Raw genomic sequence first — 14,403 nt, 5'->3', positions numbered from 1 at the left:
GTAGTAGCAGCGACTGGATTTCGAGGGGATGTGCTCGGTCTCTCGCGAGTAGATTGAGCTGTGATTGAAAACTCAGCCTGGGGCAGTGTAGCGCGAGCGGTGCTTCGATTTAAATGTCAGGCAGGCAGGCAGCACTGCTCGAGCTCGCCTTGCATATCGCATTGCCCGTTTGAGTACCAATTTTCGTGAGTTAAACTCAGCTCCACGAGAGGCGGCTACATTGTACGTCGACTTTTGCCCCGCAGAAGAATCAGCTAGTTTTCTCTCTCGTGTGTTTTTTTTTCTTTATTCGCTGAGCTTCTTCCCTTTAAACCCGCTCTTTTCGGCTTGTCTACGTCCTCTTTTTCTTTTTGCAAAATGTCGATGTGCCTTCAGCGCAGTAGCTGCGAGTTATATGGCTACGTATCCTGATTGATTTTTTCCCACACGGCACCGTAAAGTGGTAATAAATACTTCGCGCATGCGCGATGCACCTTAGTTTTGGACAGTCAATGCGGGTCTGTACCGCTTGCTAAGGTGCAACTTAGCTCCTTGACGGGGCTGTGCGGACAATAAGTACACACGACACGGGAGTACAAGTAATGTACTCTGTTGTAACGTAATGTACTATGATTCGTGTGGAGAGAGTTTATATTTATAGTTCCTATTCTTTTGTGTTGCAGGCAAAATTGGACAAGAGTCAAAATGGAAAACCTTCGCGAGTCATACACATTAGAAACATCCCCAACGAGGTGTCCGAGGGTGAAATTATTCACTTGGGCATGCCGTTCGGACGCGTTACCAACGTCCTTGTTCTCAAGGGCAAAAATCAGGTAAGACTCTTGATTAAATATTCCTAATAAATTGATTTAAAAAATTGTCGCGAACAACTGGATCGAAGTGCATTTAGCCGCTTGCATGAGTCGTCGAGAGAGCAAAAAGCCAAGACGATAAAGGATAACGGTATAGTCACATATACACACACACACACACACACACACACACACACACACAAACATAGTTGGAATGGAATCACGCGTACGCGCGCGTTCAGGCGCGGTTCGCCGGGTGTGCAACAGGGGAAAACAATCGAATCGACGATCGGCGTTTATCCATTATCTGGAAACAAAGGCGCTCGCGCCGTGGCGTTCTCGATTGTTTATTACCTCGAGCCCTTCCTGCCGGGGGCTTAATCTGACTTAACTCCCTTTCGCGCCCGTTGCTCACTCTCTGCTGCTACCCTAAAACAACATCTCTGCAGGCTGTGTGTGTCTATGGACTTGTGGACTGATGCCGAAGGTACAGATTTTTTTTTTTCTTTTTTCTCTTTTTTTCTACACGCTTGCTTTTGTATCTTTTATTTCGAATATTTAAAGAAACCCGCAAATAATAATCATAGTTAATCCTCCGGGTAGCCACAGTATACTGCACACATTGGAAAGATTCATTTTAAAAAATTAGAGTAGCATTGATCCGCTCGTTGTATTCATTTTTTGTCGATTTAGCGATCGCTCGTGTTTTCGCGAAATAATCATTGGCTCGAAAATACTGATAGAAAGCGATTGAATTAGCGAATGGAAAGCCTTGCGGTTGAACGTTATACCGTTGAAAATCTTCTCTTTTGTATTCATTTACTTTCCCATTATTTCTGTTATGACTTGTTTGATGCTTCAATGTCGGACAATTTTATCCAAAATCCAAAAGAGATATTAGAGTAAATCGAAAGGGTACGGGACGCCCGATGCATCAAACGGTAGAGAGAGAGCATATTTGCAGTCTCCGACAAACGCAAACAGAAGATAATACGCACAGCAGCTTTCGATACCTTTATGCTCACTTCAGAGCAGCAGCAGGAGCAGCTTTGCGTGTACTCTGCATAATAGGCAACAATTTTGCCAAGCAACGACGTCAGCTCGTTTATGGATTAACCGACAGAGCCGGACAGGGGATCAAACGCGCGTGCGACTCGGGATTTTCGGGAAAATTAACGTGTCCAGCTGCGCGAACGTACGTTTATGCGTGTATTGTTATCAGTCGCGGTCGATGCTACGCGCGTAAACTGCGTCGCACATTCGCGCGCAAGTCGATACCGGCTAATCTCGTTAACTTTATTCAAGGATGAGAATGAAAATTGCTCGCGCGTCGCCTATTTCCATTTGTGACATCTGTTTTTGCTAGTTTGTTGTTCGACGCGCCCCGAACGATTGCTCGTGACAATATCGATAACGTCCGTTCGCTTATTCGCCGCTTTATTTACCTATAGCCGACTTTTTCTCTTTTGAACCGCGCCTTGCCTCGCTACACTTACGCGTGCGCTCCCTCTCGACTGCGAACGCCGCGGGATTAAAACAATAGCAAATCACGCTGAACGTTGACTAGGAACGCGGCCGTTGCGAGAGTCTTTGCAAGTCGGCAGCGTGCGCGCTCGCTCGATCGATTAACGACACGCAAAATCCGGCCCCGCGCATTCATAAATAATTATCGACGCGGGATCATTATCATTCGCGCAACTCCTCCTCTTGGCTCATTATTAAATGATAGCAGGGATTTGGGGGCTCGCAATTGCGAGATTTTTGGACTGCGCGCGTGCGCGCGTGCATGCTAATGCCTCGTTAAGCGCAGGAGGGAGGTACTTTTTGATTTTTCGTAATTGTTGTAAATGGTGCAAGGCTCGCCCAAGCGACTATAGGGCTTTGCACTTTGTAAATTCGTTCTATACACCAGGGTTTATCGACAAAAGACCGTGTGCGCGCACATGACGGGGATTGGAATAATGCGCATATTTCGTTGCGTAAAACTGATCTGGTATCAGTTACAAAGCTATTTCTAATTAATTGAAACTGACTGTTTTGAGATGGCATCAAAGAATTTATTCAATATAAGCAATTCGTGCGCTGTGTGTAACGTACAAATTAACCGGCATTCCCGCATGATTCGATTGAGGGGGGGGGGGGGGGGGGCATTGGCAAATCAGCCACTCGTGAAATTCAATTATTTACTTATTTAAACTATCATTAATTACTTCCCACGGAATTAAACGAATCCGCGGGCCGACCTAATCTACCGCAAAATGTACTCCATCCTGGTGGGTTTAATTTTCTATTATTTCCTTATCACTTCTGCAGTCGTTTATATCAAATACAGTGCGTGATTTAGCAGAATTTTGAAATGTGTAATAGTAATTAATTGCCGCAGTTGAATATTTTTAGTACACGCGCGAGAATCGAGAGCTAAACAAAATGAAGTAGAACGAATGAAAGAGTCCCCTTTAATGCAATAAATTTTATATCCAAAAAGTATAATGTAAAAAAGAAAACCTTGGTCGTAAAGCGGGGATCCAACAACAACAACAACAAAGCTAATTAAACAGTCAGCGATGTGAGAGTATAAAAGGACCAAAAAATAAATAAATAAGCGAGACAAAGAAGAAAGTGTTGTACACTGTGGAAACCGAAACTTTGTTGATAGATCGTTAGGTCGGTTGTGTACTGGTCTCTCGCTGGCGCACAATGCGAACTTTGTTGCGGCTCTCGTGTCTTCGCCGGGGCTAGCGAAACACATTCATAATTCGCGATAGCCCGGCGGCTCTCTCTCTCTCTCTCTCTCTCTCTCTCGTTGTAGTCGTCTAACTAACTTACCGGAAACTTGGCGAATCAAAGCAAATACGAGACACGCCCGCGGGGGATGACCGCCGCTCTCGGGCGAAACTCGCCTTTCCGCGAGACGGAGGGAAGAGCAACAGCATCACTATGTTTATTCCGCTGTTAATGTATTTGCCTTGGTTCCGCCCCCTTCTCACGAGCTAATCGTCCTCCGTCTGTTGTTGATTGCTTTCATTTTAATGAGGCTAATTGCCGTTTTGTTTCGAATGCATGCGCTCGACCCCCGTCCTCCCTTCAAGCGTTGATTTTCTGCGCGTCGACCCCGTACCACCTAACTTTACCTCATTACCTTTCACTATTATTCATCAATTAGCCTCATGTAAGCGATTAAGTATGTTATTTATTTCTTCGCCGTGAATCTAGAGAATTATCCGAAGAATTTAATTAATAATGAGATCTTAGTAATCAATCAAATGTTACGACGCGATTTCGGATGACCTGCCGTGTCAAAGTTAGACGTAGAGGGTAAATAATCCTTCCACGAATCTCAATTCATCTGTTATAAATGTATATCTAATCATCAACTGAGGAACAAATTCGTCGAAATGTCAGCGAACCGGAAAAGAGAACACGGTCAGAAGAAAAAAACCAACCTTCCACGAGCCCATACATTAGTGAGGGGAAAAGGGGGTGGTAAGGTAAACGAAGCGTCAACTGGTCGTCGTGTGTTCAGGGCTGCGTGACTCCTGTGAGAGTTGAAGACTTTTTATCAGGTTGAGCGCGCATTTAATAGTCGGAATGTGGGTTCCTCGTAATCAAATGTAAGGAGGCTTCTGCGAGAGAAAAAGAGAGAGAGAAAAAATAAATCAGCGCGCCTTCCCCCTCGACATATTAGGGACGAAGAAACGCGCTGCCCGTCCAATGATAAACACAAGCCATTTTGCATATTAATGCCGCTCGAGTTCCAACGTCGTTTGTCGACGCTGATGACGAGTCTTAGTCTACGTTTACGGCTCTCGCGCGACGACGTGCTTTCATTTCGCAGTAGTATGAGTCAAGTCGTGCCAGCCAAATTGAAAGAATTCCAGGCTCAAGTTCCTTTTAAGCTTTATTAAAAACTCAAGTGGTCGAATATCGCGAATTCAAAAGTAGTGTCAATAAGTCAATTTATCCGCCAATACGTCTTGTTGTCGTGCAGTCGACAGTACGGACAGCGAACGATATATAGCTAGCGGATCATAAATCAATTTTCGAAGATTGCAATCGGTATATACTGGGGGAATCCAGAAATTGTTTCCTCTCTCTCCCGTTAGCAATTACTTGGAAGCGCGGTCAGAGCAGCTGTCTTATAGTTTCACAACACACGTGTATATGTGGCCGATGTATAGGGAAGGTGTAGTCCATATTTAAGTAACGGCCACGTTACATGCAAGAACCGACAACTCCACTGATGATTGATAGATCTGCCTTCTAGATTTGACACATTCGAGGCTTAGCTTTGTTTATTTAAATTTCAACGAACTTGTCCCCGACAGAGTCACCGCTCGAATGAACAAACAGTTTTCGATTTACTCTTTGAAATGTTGACAAATGAATGAATCAAGTCAAAGATTAATGTCGGACATGCATGTACTTTAAAATTGAAAGGATTATTTCGAATGTAAATCTACGTAAACGAAGCTAATTAAATTCTATTTAAATCTCAATCTGCGAGTATAATACGATTCTCGGAATAAAAATCACACGCAAAGGAACAGAAGGAGAAAAAGTAATCGTCAGGAAATGTCAAGACGAGCGATAAACGTGGAGTTTTCGTGCCGGCGTTCGAAAAGTGAGTCGCTACAAGAGTGAGAGAGAGAGAGAGAGTAAGTGGCGTCGGGCGAAATCCAGCCGGACGTGTCATCGTTGCAGGGCAAAGATCTGCGATAAAAAAAAAGAGAGAAGAGAATAAGAAAATGCAACAATTGAGTGCGGTGCACAAAGTTTCAGGGCGCCCCGAGACATTTTCGTCTGTATTTGCGCGCGGCCAACTTTAATTGAATTTAAATTGAATTTAAAATATTAATATCATGAGAGAGAGAGAGAGAGAGAGAGAGAGAGAGAGAGCGAGCGAGAGCGAGAGCGAGAGCGAGAGCGAGAGCGAGAGCGAGAGCGAGAGCGAGAGAGAGAACAGCACGGTGTATCAGTGTTCGTGAGTAGCACGGGGCATTATATCTTTCTCGTTTCTCTCTTGCTACTCCATTGCGTTTCGTCGCCTCCGGCTTTTCACAATTCTCTCTCTCTCTCTCTCTCTCTCTCTCTCTCTTTCTATCTCTATCTCTCTCTTCTAGCTTTGGATCCGTTTCTTCATTTTGTATACTACTCTCATTTCTCCAATAAGTACTGTCAGCGTTTTTCGCGTTATGAAGCGATAAACGTGACACTTGAAACTGCATAATTTTCTTATAAATATCATCTATTATTAGCTCTCGCCGACACAAAATCTAAAAATATGCCTCGCTTGCAAATACAGTCCTTCTAAAATACTAATTAAATGCAGGACGAAGAGAAACGAAAAATTTCATAATTGCCTTGTGATTATTTTTTCCGGTAATTGTATCCATCTACTTGTATTTCTTTTTCCGCTCACCCTTCGTCCGTCTCTCTTCTCGCTCGCATCCCTCGTTAAAGTACCGACGAGTGAATTTAAGCGACGGCAGTTGGCCCGGTGCACTTCATTTTCGCTTGGACGCTTTTCGTTTGAGCGCGAGCTCCGGGCTTAATTAATTAACTAATTAATTAAAATCGAGCGCTCTAAACACTTGTTGGGCTCATGACCGACTTTGGCTATATGCGGATGGTGCAGCTATGCAAGCGTAGAATCGACTGAACTCGCTATTATAATGCTTGACTTAATTCTAACGGCTCGCTGATTTCCTATAAATGTGTATATTCAGATTTTCAATTCAATTTAGCATTGATAATAAGCTAAATTGTCAACGAACTAAATTATCGAACTTTTTGGAAAATTCAACAGTGTTGTCTAAAGTGCAAATGCACATGCACATATTTAGACGTCAAATACAAGAAATATTACGCATAAAAAAATAAAATTGTTTTGAAAGTCTTAAAAATAATAAAAATCCGTTAAAAAATAACTCTACATCAGAATTCAACGCAGGCAATCATCTGAGGTGACGTTGGTACTATAAGTGCAAAAAGGACACAGGACTATAGTCAAGCAGCGTAGTCGTGTTGGTTGAGAGTGCGTGGATGTACGTGCCAATTACCCGGTTAAGTGATCGCGCGGGCGAGCGAGAAGGGAGCAGCGAGTTAAGGCGTGTGCGATATTTACGTTCGGCGCGATCGAGAGACGTGTCGCGCACGGCTGATACTTTACCTCGTTCGTTCAGCAGTTACGAGCAGATCGTAAGGAGCGCGCTGCATCTACGTGCCGTTAGTCCTCACAAAAGTTAACGAGTACTGCTCCTGCCGAGGGCAAATCATTCGCTTGTCTTGCCAGAGGGGATTTTGAGAAAGTTTCGTCTCTCTCTTGAATTTGCGTCAAATTTTGTGGAAAACTTAATTACCATGTCTTACGTTTTTGGAAAAGTCGTGATAATTAATAACTATTAAGAACGGATAAGAAAGATTTTTTATTTGTATTTAGTCAAATTAATTTCAACAAATCTTCTTTTCCATTTCAGGTGAGTCTTTTTTCGAATGATGTGCAAAGTTGTCGTTCTAGTATGGTATACATAACGTATAATTTTCAATTTACTTTAAAAAATCGATTAAAGCTGTAAAATATTGTATGCCATAATTTAATCAGTCAACCTGCCTTCTTTTAAAATCAAGGACGTTCTCTTGAAACAGTCGACTGAGAAATCTTATTTTTGTCCGAATTATCAGTTAGTAGCATTGCTTACATTAAAAATTTTTAAAAGATAATTAATAATTATTAAGATATGATTTAATTGCACAGAAAGAGCGAAAAAATTGATGAAATCACGGTATGTAATATTGTGCAAACTGTGCCGCTGTATAGGTATAAGGTGAGGGAGATCTTCATAGCTATAACTTTTCAATGAGTACTGGTACATTTATATTTATTTTTTTTTTTAGTTGAATCCTTGTAATGTTTATAATCGAATGGAATGTACTACTAAAATGATCTTAGTCTATCTGACACGCGGTAAAAAGTAAAGTTCAAAGACGAATAAGGAAAATCTAAAGAAAAGTGATTTTCCAGAGAATGTCTTTAATCCTTCTATCTCGATATTCTTTCTAATGTATTTACTGCATTTCTTACCGTGTCTCTTTTTATTCGTTTGCAAGCTTGTGGCCTCGCGCAGTTTTTTATATATGTTCGTCACGCAAAAACACTGCCTAAAACAAGTAGAGATAGCGAGAGGGAGATGAGCAATTTACAAGAGCGGAAACCCACAGGAAAAATGCGTCGGTGCGAGACAATGGGAGCCGCTTTGGAAGCTTCGCGAGATACACATAATTACGAGGGCGCGCTGCCTTGCCTGTGCTTTGCGCGAACCGCTTAATGAGATAGACAAGGCTTCTCGTCGCCGCACGGTTAAGCCTTCCTAATCGTATCTAAGAGCGTTTGCGAGATAGTCGATGCAAACAAATCATTTAGTTATTTTGAAGCAGCTGAGTGTGATCAGCAAGATAAGGTCTGCGTCGTATTTCGTTATATTGAAAAGACAGTCTTTCGATAGAAAAAATCAATGGTTCATTCGGACGGACGAATGAATTCCTCATTACTCTACCCGCAGCTGCGATTCTGTTTATTTGCGGGAAATATTTATAATCCTTTCATTTTATTAAATTTTCATAAATCTACATATTGCAATCATGAATGTAATTAATTTTTGTACGCAGATAATCACCATACATTTCCAAATAATGTATTTCATGCAACATCAGCATATCGAATTGTCAATAAGACATGCAACAAAAAACAGCTGCGTAGTAATTACTCAATATAATTGAAATTTAATATGGTTCTCCACAAACTAAATTCTTTAAAAACTGCTTTGTCTCCACGAATCGTGTGTATATTATTCCAATGACAAATCGGAAATTATAATCTTTGCACGTGTTGCGCGATATATGTTGTGTCTCTCTTCTGCGTTTGCGATAATAACAATTAAACGAATAAAAAACTTAGCACTGAAATGAAACATTTTGCTTTACCGCAAAAATATAAAAATACGCATAATTTGCTGCTTATATGCATATTATACGTAATAGTAGAGAGGTTCTCTGCTCGAGAGTGTAATTGGAATCGCAGAAAAGCAGAACCACGCTGACTCTTATTTTTTCCACGAAAACGTGTAGGTAAACGAAGCAAATGTCATTAGTGCATGGACTGATTTCGTTTCGTAGTAAATGTCACTCTTTGAGCAAAGAAAAAGAGAGCACAGTGGAAGCTACTCAAGACCCTCTCTCGAGGGGTTACGTTTAATTCTTCTCGGTTTCCCAAGTTCCCACTACACTCGCCTTGCTACCTGCTAGACTCCGTTCGCTTTCCCCCGTCAATATACCACACCAGTCCTTGAAGCTGTTCCGAAGGATATTGGTTACTTTTCAATAAACAAGTATGGAAAATCAATTGGTATTGATCATATCTGTTTTTTAAATCAACTGACAAATACGTATACGTTATTCAACTCTTTTAACGTCTCTTGACCTCAATCAATTTTTACTACAATACGGCTGAATTTGAAATGATAAGAAGGATATTTCGCATGAAATACCGAAGACACAAAATGTCAGAGATTGCAAAAGTAATCATCATTTTTTCGTGTCGAGAGTTACAAGTGGTGTGTGAAAGGTGTAATTAAAAATCGCGCCGAGGCAGGTCAGTTTTCAATTCGAAAAACCTGCATATGCATGCGACGAGACGCGGACTCATCACCAGATTCTTTATGCGACAGGTCAGAGCAGAAGCTGTCTACTCGTGTATTGCGACGTCTGACTATGCTAACGAGTGCAGAAAATTCTCTCGAACCAGATTTTTATTCATTTTCAAACAGTCAAGTAGAACGCTCTGATTTTCGTCAGACATGCTAATATTATGAAATCATTGGAAGTACTTATTTACGCGATTAGTCATTACAGCCATAATGATAGAGAAGCAAGTAAACAAAGCATTCATAATCGGTACCTAAGGGTACTTTGCGGTAGAAGGGGAAGGGGGGAGCGTCGAGGATAAGGAGGCTGTGGAATACGAATTTCGCAGATAACACATCAACGATGGCGGCATTTCATAGATCAGCAGTTCCTTTCTTGGTCGCGTTGGCTCTTCTCTGGAGGAGATTGATCAAATTTGCACTGCAGCCGTCGGTGCTGCTGATATTGGATTACTCGCTTGAATCCTTCTCGGCTAACCTCGAGATATCCGTAGGATCGTTCAAGCGCGTGATTCGCTCTCTTGACGACTTTGGCGTGTGTCTACTCTATGTCGACGCGCGCCTGAAATCACTTTCACGTCCCGTTCAAGCGCTTCCAGCTAATACTTTACTCGCTCAAGATGATTCGGAAGAGCATCTCTCTTTTCAACCGACGATGACGAGTCGATGATATTGAGGATTGGTACGAGATCGTTTTCGTTTTTCTCCCGTTCTACGATATTTCCTCACTGCTGTGAAAATGAAAAATGGCTTTGACGTACAAACGTGTCATGTGAGTGTTATTGGCTGACACGAGTGAGCGAAAGACATGCTTCTTTGTGTTCATATCGAACAAAACTGTCGTAAATTTGGAAATATTGCCTGATCAACCGGCAATGTTTGTCGTCTCTAGTATGTTTGTACAACTTCATTGTTAGATTTTTCTATAAATATGCTAAATTGATATCTTAGAACAAAGAGCATATCATTTTAATTAAAATACAACATTCATTCTAACAGCTGAAGTGTTGATAAGGAATGATTATCTTTCGTGTAGAAAAGAGAATTTTATTTTTATAAGTATAAGTATCTTATACGTCCACTTACTGATGAAATAAAATAATAAGCTTAACCGTGCTCTACAGACATGAAAAGAAAAGTCCGCCATGCGGGCTAAAAACTTTGCAGTGTCTACTAAACCGATGACTGGCGCATTGAAGCCTCAGAAAGGCGCGTGGAAACTCGTCTCCGAGCAAGCTCGGTGCAGCGACCTTTTGATACAAACACACACACGCGCGCGAAACGAAAACTTCGTCCTTTGCAGCGCTACAAGATTTCCAGCGTCAACTTTTTCGCGCGAAGCTCAACACGTGCTTGCGTTGCCTTCTTTTTCTCTTTTGCCAGACGGCTAACTGAAAAGCTCGCTTCTGTTGCCACACGAGCTCCTCTGGCGGTCACCAATTATTTTCTTTTTTTCTCGGTTATCATACTCGGAGGTTGGGTTTTTTCGAATTTTTTTTTATCATTAATCGTTTCTTTACTAACTTTACTGTCGTGACTGAAAGGACGGTCATTTTTTAAAGAGAGATAGAGCCTTTGAAGGTTTAAAAATGAAAAATTAATCGCAAGCCTTTAGAGAGTGGATTAATGATGAAAATATTCGTTTGTTCGAGTGCAGCCAGAGAATAACGAAGAGAGCGTTTTGATCCTGGTATATGAAATTGCAGATGGAAAAATTCGCTAGCAAGAGTAGAACAAACATTAGAGAAACTCGTGACTGCGGGGCAAAGCTCCGAAACTGTGTGGGCGTTAAAAAACAATAACCTTATTGGAAAGCTAGTTTATTTTACTCGCTTTTTACCTCTCTCTCTCTCTCTTTTTCTCGCCATCGAAATTGTCGGATATGACGTGACTCGGAGCGATTAATAACGCGAGCTTTCTCTCTATTGCCGTTGAGAGCGGCGGGGGCAGGAGCGGAGTCGACCTCAGCAAAGCGGATTAGCCGCGTACGAATGAGCTCGCTACGTCGTCGTCGTCGTCGTGTCATATCTCTGGCGTTATTTTTTCCAGTTTTCTCTCTCTCTCTCTCTCTCTCTCTCTCTCTTTCTCTCTCTCACTCTCACTCTCTTTCTCTCTCCCTCTCACTCGTGCGCGGTGAATGCTGCTGAATTTTCGATTCCATTTTCAATTCAATCGCGTCAAAATGCCAAAGAAATTAATATAAATGAGTGAACGACGGGATGCCTGCCTAGGTTCATTTGGAAGCAAACGTGAAATCCGATTCGTTTTCGATTCGATTAAATTCGATATTCAATCTGCGCATCACCACAGCGACTTTTTATGAATTTTTTTCTAGGTGATTTTTTGTCCTCTGGTAACCCCCCCCCCCCCCCCCACCTATCTCTCGCTCTCTTTCTCAGTCTCTTTTGCAGACGAGTGCATCATTTCGTGGCGAATCAAGCGAAAAACCAATAAAAATGCATACCCCAAATACTGTCGAATAATATCGAAAAAACACGTATGAAAGATTTCAATAGAGCGCAATGTAACGAGCTTTTTCTCTGAATTTTCAGAATGCGTTCATCTGAAAAGCTTCATTTTCTATGTAACCTTTTTCTCCAGTCGACCTCACTCTCGCTATCTAGGTTACATTTTTTTTTCCTCTGCCGAATAGAAGATGCACGCACATTTAGTAAATCCGTACAATCGCATTGTCGATAATTAGAAATCCATTTGCTTTCGAGTTTTGTCCTCTTCTTGTTTTTAAGTAAGATCACGAAAGGTTGTAGGCTCATGAGAGCTTCAAGTATTGAGACATCCGCGATGCTTATGTTCAGCATACAGTCAGTCATCGCGTGTCAAAAAGAGAAGGGGAAACGCGGGAAATAGAGGTGTTCATCAGCTGTCAGTTGTTGAGACGCGTCAACGGCAAGCGTGTGGGATGACGCCTTGGGTGCGTCTATCGCGGGAATGTGTGCAATGGCAAGCGATCGGTAATGAACTTCCTTGCGCTGTCCATGATTAAAAAATATGCGCACAAAATCGCCATTACGATCCACAGACTTACGCGCGAACCCTTACACGGCATATATAGGTTTCCGTAATTAAAAGACAAAAAATGGACGAGGGATGAAAATTTCCCATTTTTCTACGGGAAGAAGGGAAGCAGGCAGTGAGTTGCCATCAAAGGCGAGTCGCAAGACTCTGAAGAGGATCGGGTGTTGACAGACCACGCGAAAGCGGAAGTAGGGCATGAGACGCTATGCCCCCGGGCCATCGGGCAACAGGCGGAGAAAAAAGCCGCAAGAGAGAGAGAGAAGACAAAGGAAAATTTCGTTGTCGGCCGGTCAGCGTTTCTCTCCTTGGACGTGTCCTGCTAGACGCTAAACTGCCTCTGACACTGTAGCTCGTGTGTGGTTCTTGCGTAGGAGATCTTTTAGCAGACTTTTCGTTTATAGTTGATCGCAACTAGTTCGTTGAAACGATTTATACCGCAATCCCATATGAATCTTAGAGTTGTTATTTGCTTAGAATTAAATTATTGTTAATTAGCGTTAATCAATTGTTTCAACAGTTTAATAGTGGTAAATGTGTTATTCTTAATTGTTAGTTCTTTAACATTAAGTCTATTATTTTATTGTTAAATGTAGTGTTAAATCTATCTTCCGTGGTTCTAATTAATTGTTTAAACTCATATAAATCTTGACTATGTAAAGAAAAATCGAATCACAGCGTCATTTATTTCTACTCTCTCAGCCCGAACGGTGGGTGATCTCTCATCGACTGCAAGCTAACATTGATGGGGTATTAGTAAAATGTTGAAGCACGAGGGTGTGATGATGTGCAAGCGTTCGCGTCAAGTAGGGGAGAAGAAAACGGGCCAAGTGTAAAACTAAAGTCAGCCCTCGTAAAATCAGAATTCTAAAGTGCGCGCGTGTGCACGCTGGCAGCTTGCCGGGCCACATAGGGATAGCGGCAGCAGCAGCTCGTCGCTCGAGCGCTTTATCGGCTGATCGCGCTTCGATTATACGGGCTTTTTGAATGGGAAATAAGGTAGACGCGAGCGCGCACAGCTGAGGCGTCCCCTAAGTGCATTCTTCACTTAAGCTTCGCCAACCTCTCTTTCATTCGCAAGTGGCTAGCGGACACCTATAAGCCGTAAACAACAGTTAAGCGTCTCGCGAGAGCCCCACGTCGAATTATCAAGATATATTCATGCGCTTCCCTCACTTCAATCTCGAGCGCTGCATTTTTATTTTCTTTAAGCAGATATGTTACGCCGGTCTGATCATCGCCGTTACTTTACACCCAGTATGATGTTTTTATGCGTTTTATAATGTTTTCTTCACGTAATTCCAAGGTACAGTGCAAGTACTTATTTTATTTAAAGTTATTGAATTTTATCATGCGCTAATAGAATCGAACAAAAACTGCCAAATTTATTGTTCCTAAGGACCATTTTTGGAAATTTTGTTCAAACAAACTGACAGATACTGGAGTTACCAAACAAAATTATAAAACGTTATTTTTAAAAACTAATCCATCTGTTTATCACTAAATCATATCAGCCGTTTAAAAGGGGACTACTTTTTCTCACGGTTAAGTAGCTTATAACGAAATTACAATTGCCCTTCTACTCGCGTGAACAATAACAATGCAAGTGAAAAAACTCATCAAACTGATTAAAACATTTTTCCTGTCGACAAGAGCGCAGCGGAAGCTATAAAACTGAGTGCGCGGCGTAAGACCCGAACAGTGGCGCGAAATGAAAATGATAAATACCAGCCAATTAGGATTCCCAGTTGAAAGAGCACCGCGCTCTCTCTCTCTCTCTCTCTCTCTCTCTCTCTCTCTCTCTCTCTCTCTCTCTCTCTCTCATTCTCTCTCATTCTCTCTCTCTCATTCTCTCTCTCTCGTGTACGCGCAATTGTATA

The 14,403-nt window shown here is 41.9% G+C and overlaps 1 protein-coding gene across 1 annotated transcript in view; it reads left to right on the top strand.

Annotated features, from left to right (window-relative positions):
• LOC131670118 (homeobox protein vnd-like) overlaps positions 1-14,403 on the top strand; it is a gene marked incomplete at both ends in the record, with an annotated part of 144,963 nt that overhangs the window by 101,269 nt on the left and 29,291 nt on the right. The window contains one exon of the mRNA XM_058945492.1: positions 663-812. Coding sequence (XP_058801475.1) covers positions 663-812 — 150 coding nt within the window. The remainder of the gene's footprint in view (positions 1-662; positions 813-14,403) is intronic.

Source organism: Phymastichus coffea, unplaced genomic scaffold, assembly GCF_024137745.1.
Source record: "Phymastichus coffea isolate CEN01 unplaced genomic scaffold, Cenicafe_Pcof_1.1 PCOF00100, whole genome shotgun sequence".
In the NCBI taxonomy this organism is placed as follows: Eukaryota; Metazoa; Arthropoda; class Insecta; order Hymenoptera; family Eulophidae; genus Phymastichus; species Phymastichus coffea.
The sequence above is the reverse complement of the archived record's forward strand: the minus strand, read 5'-3'. Positions and strand labels throughout refer to the sequence as shown.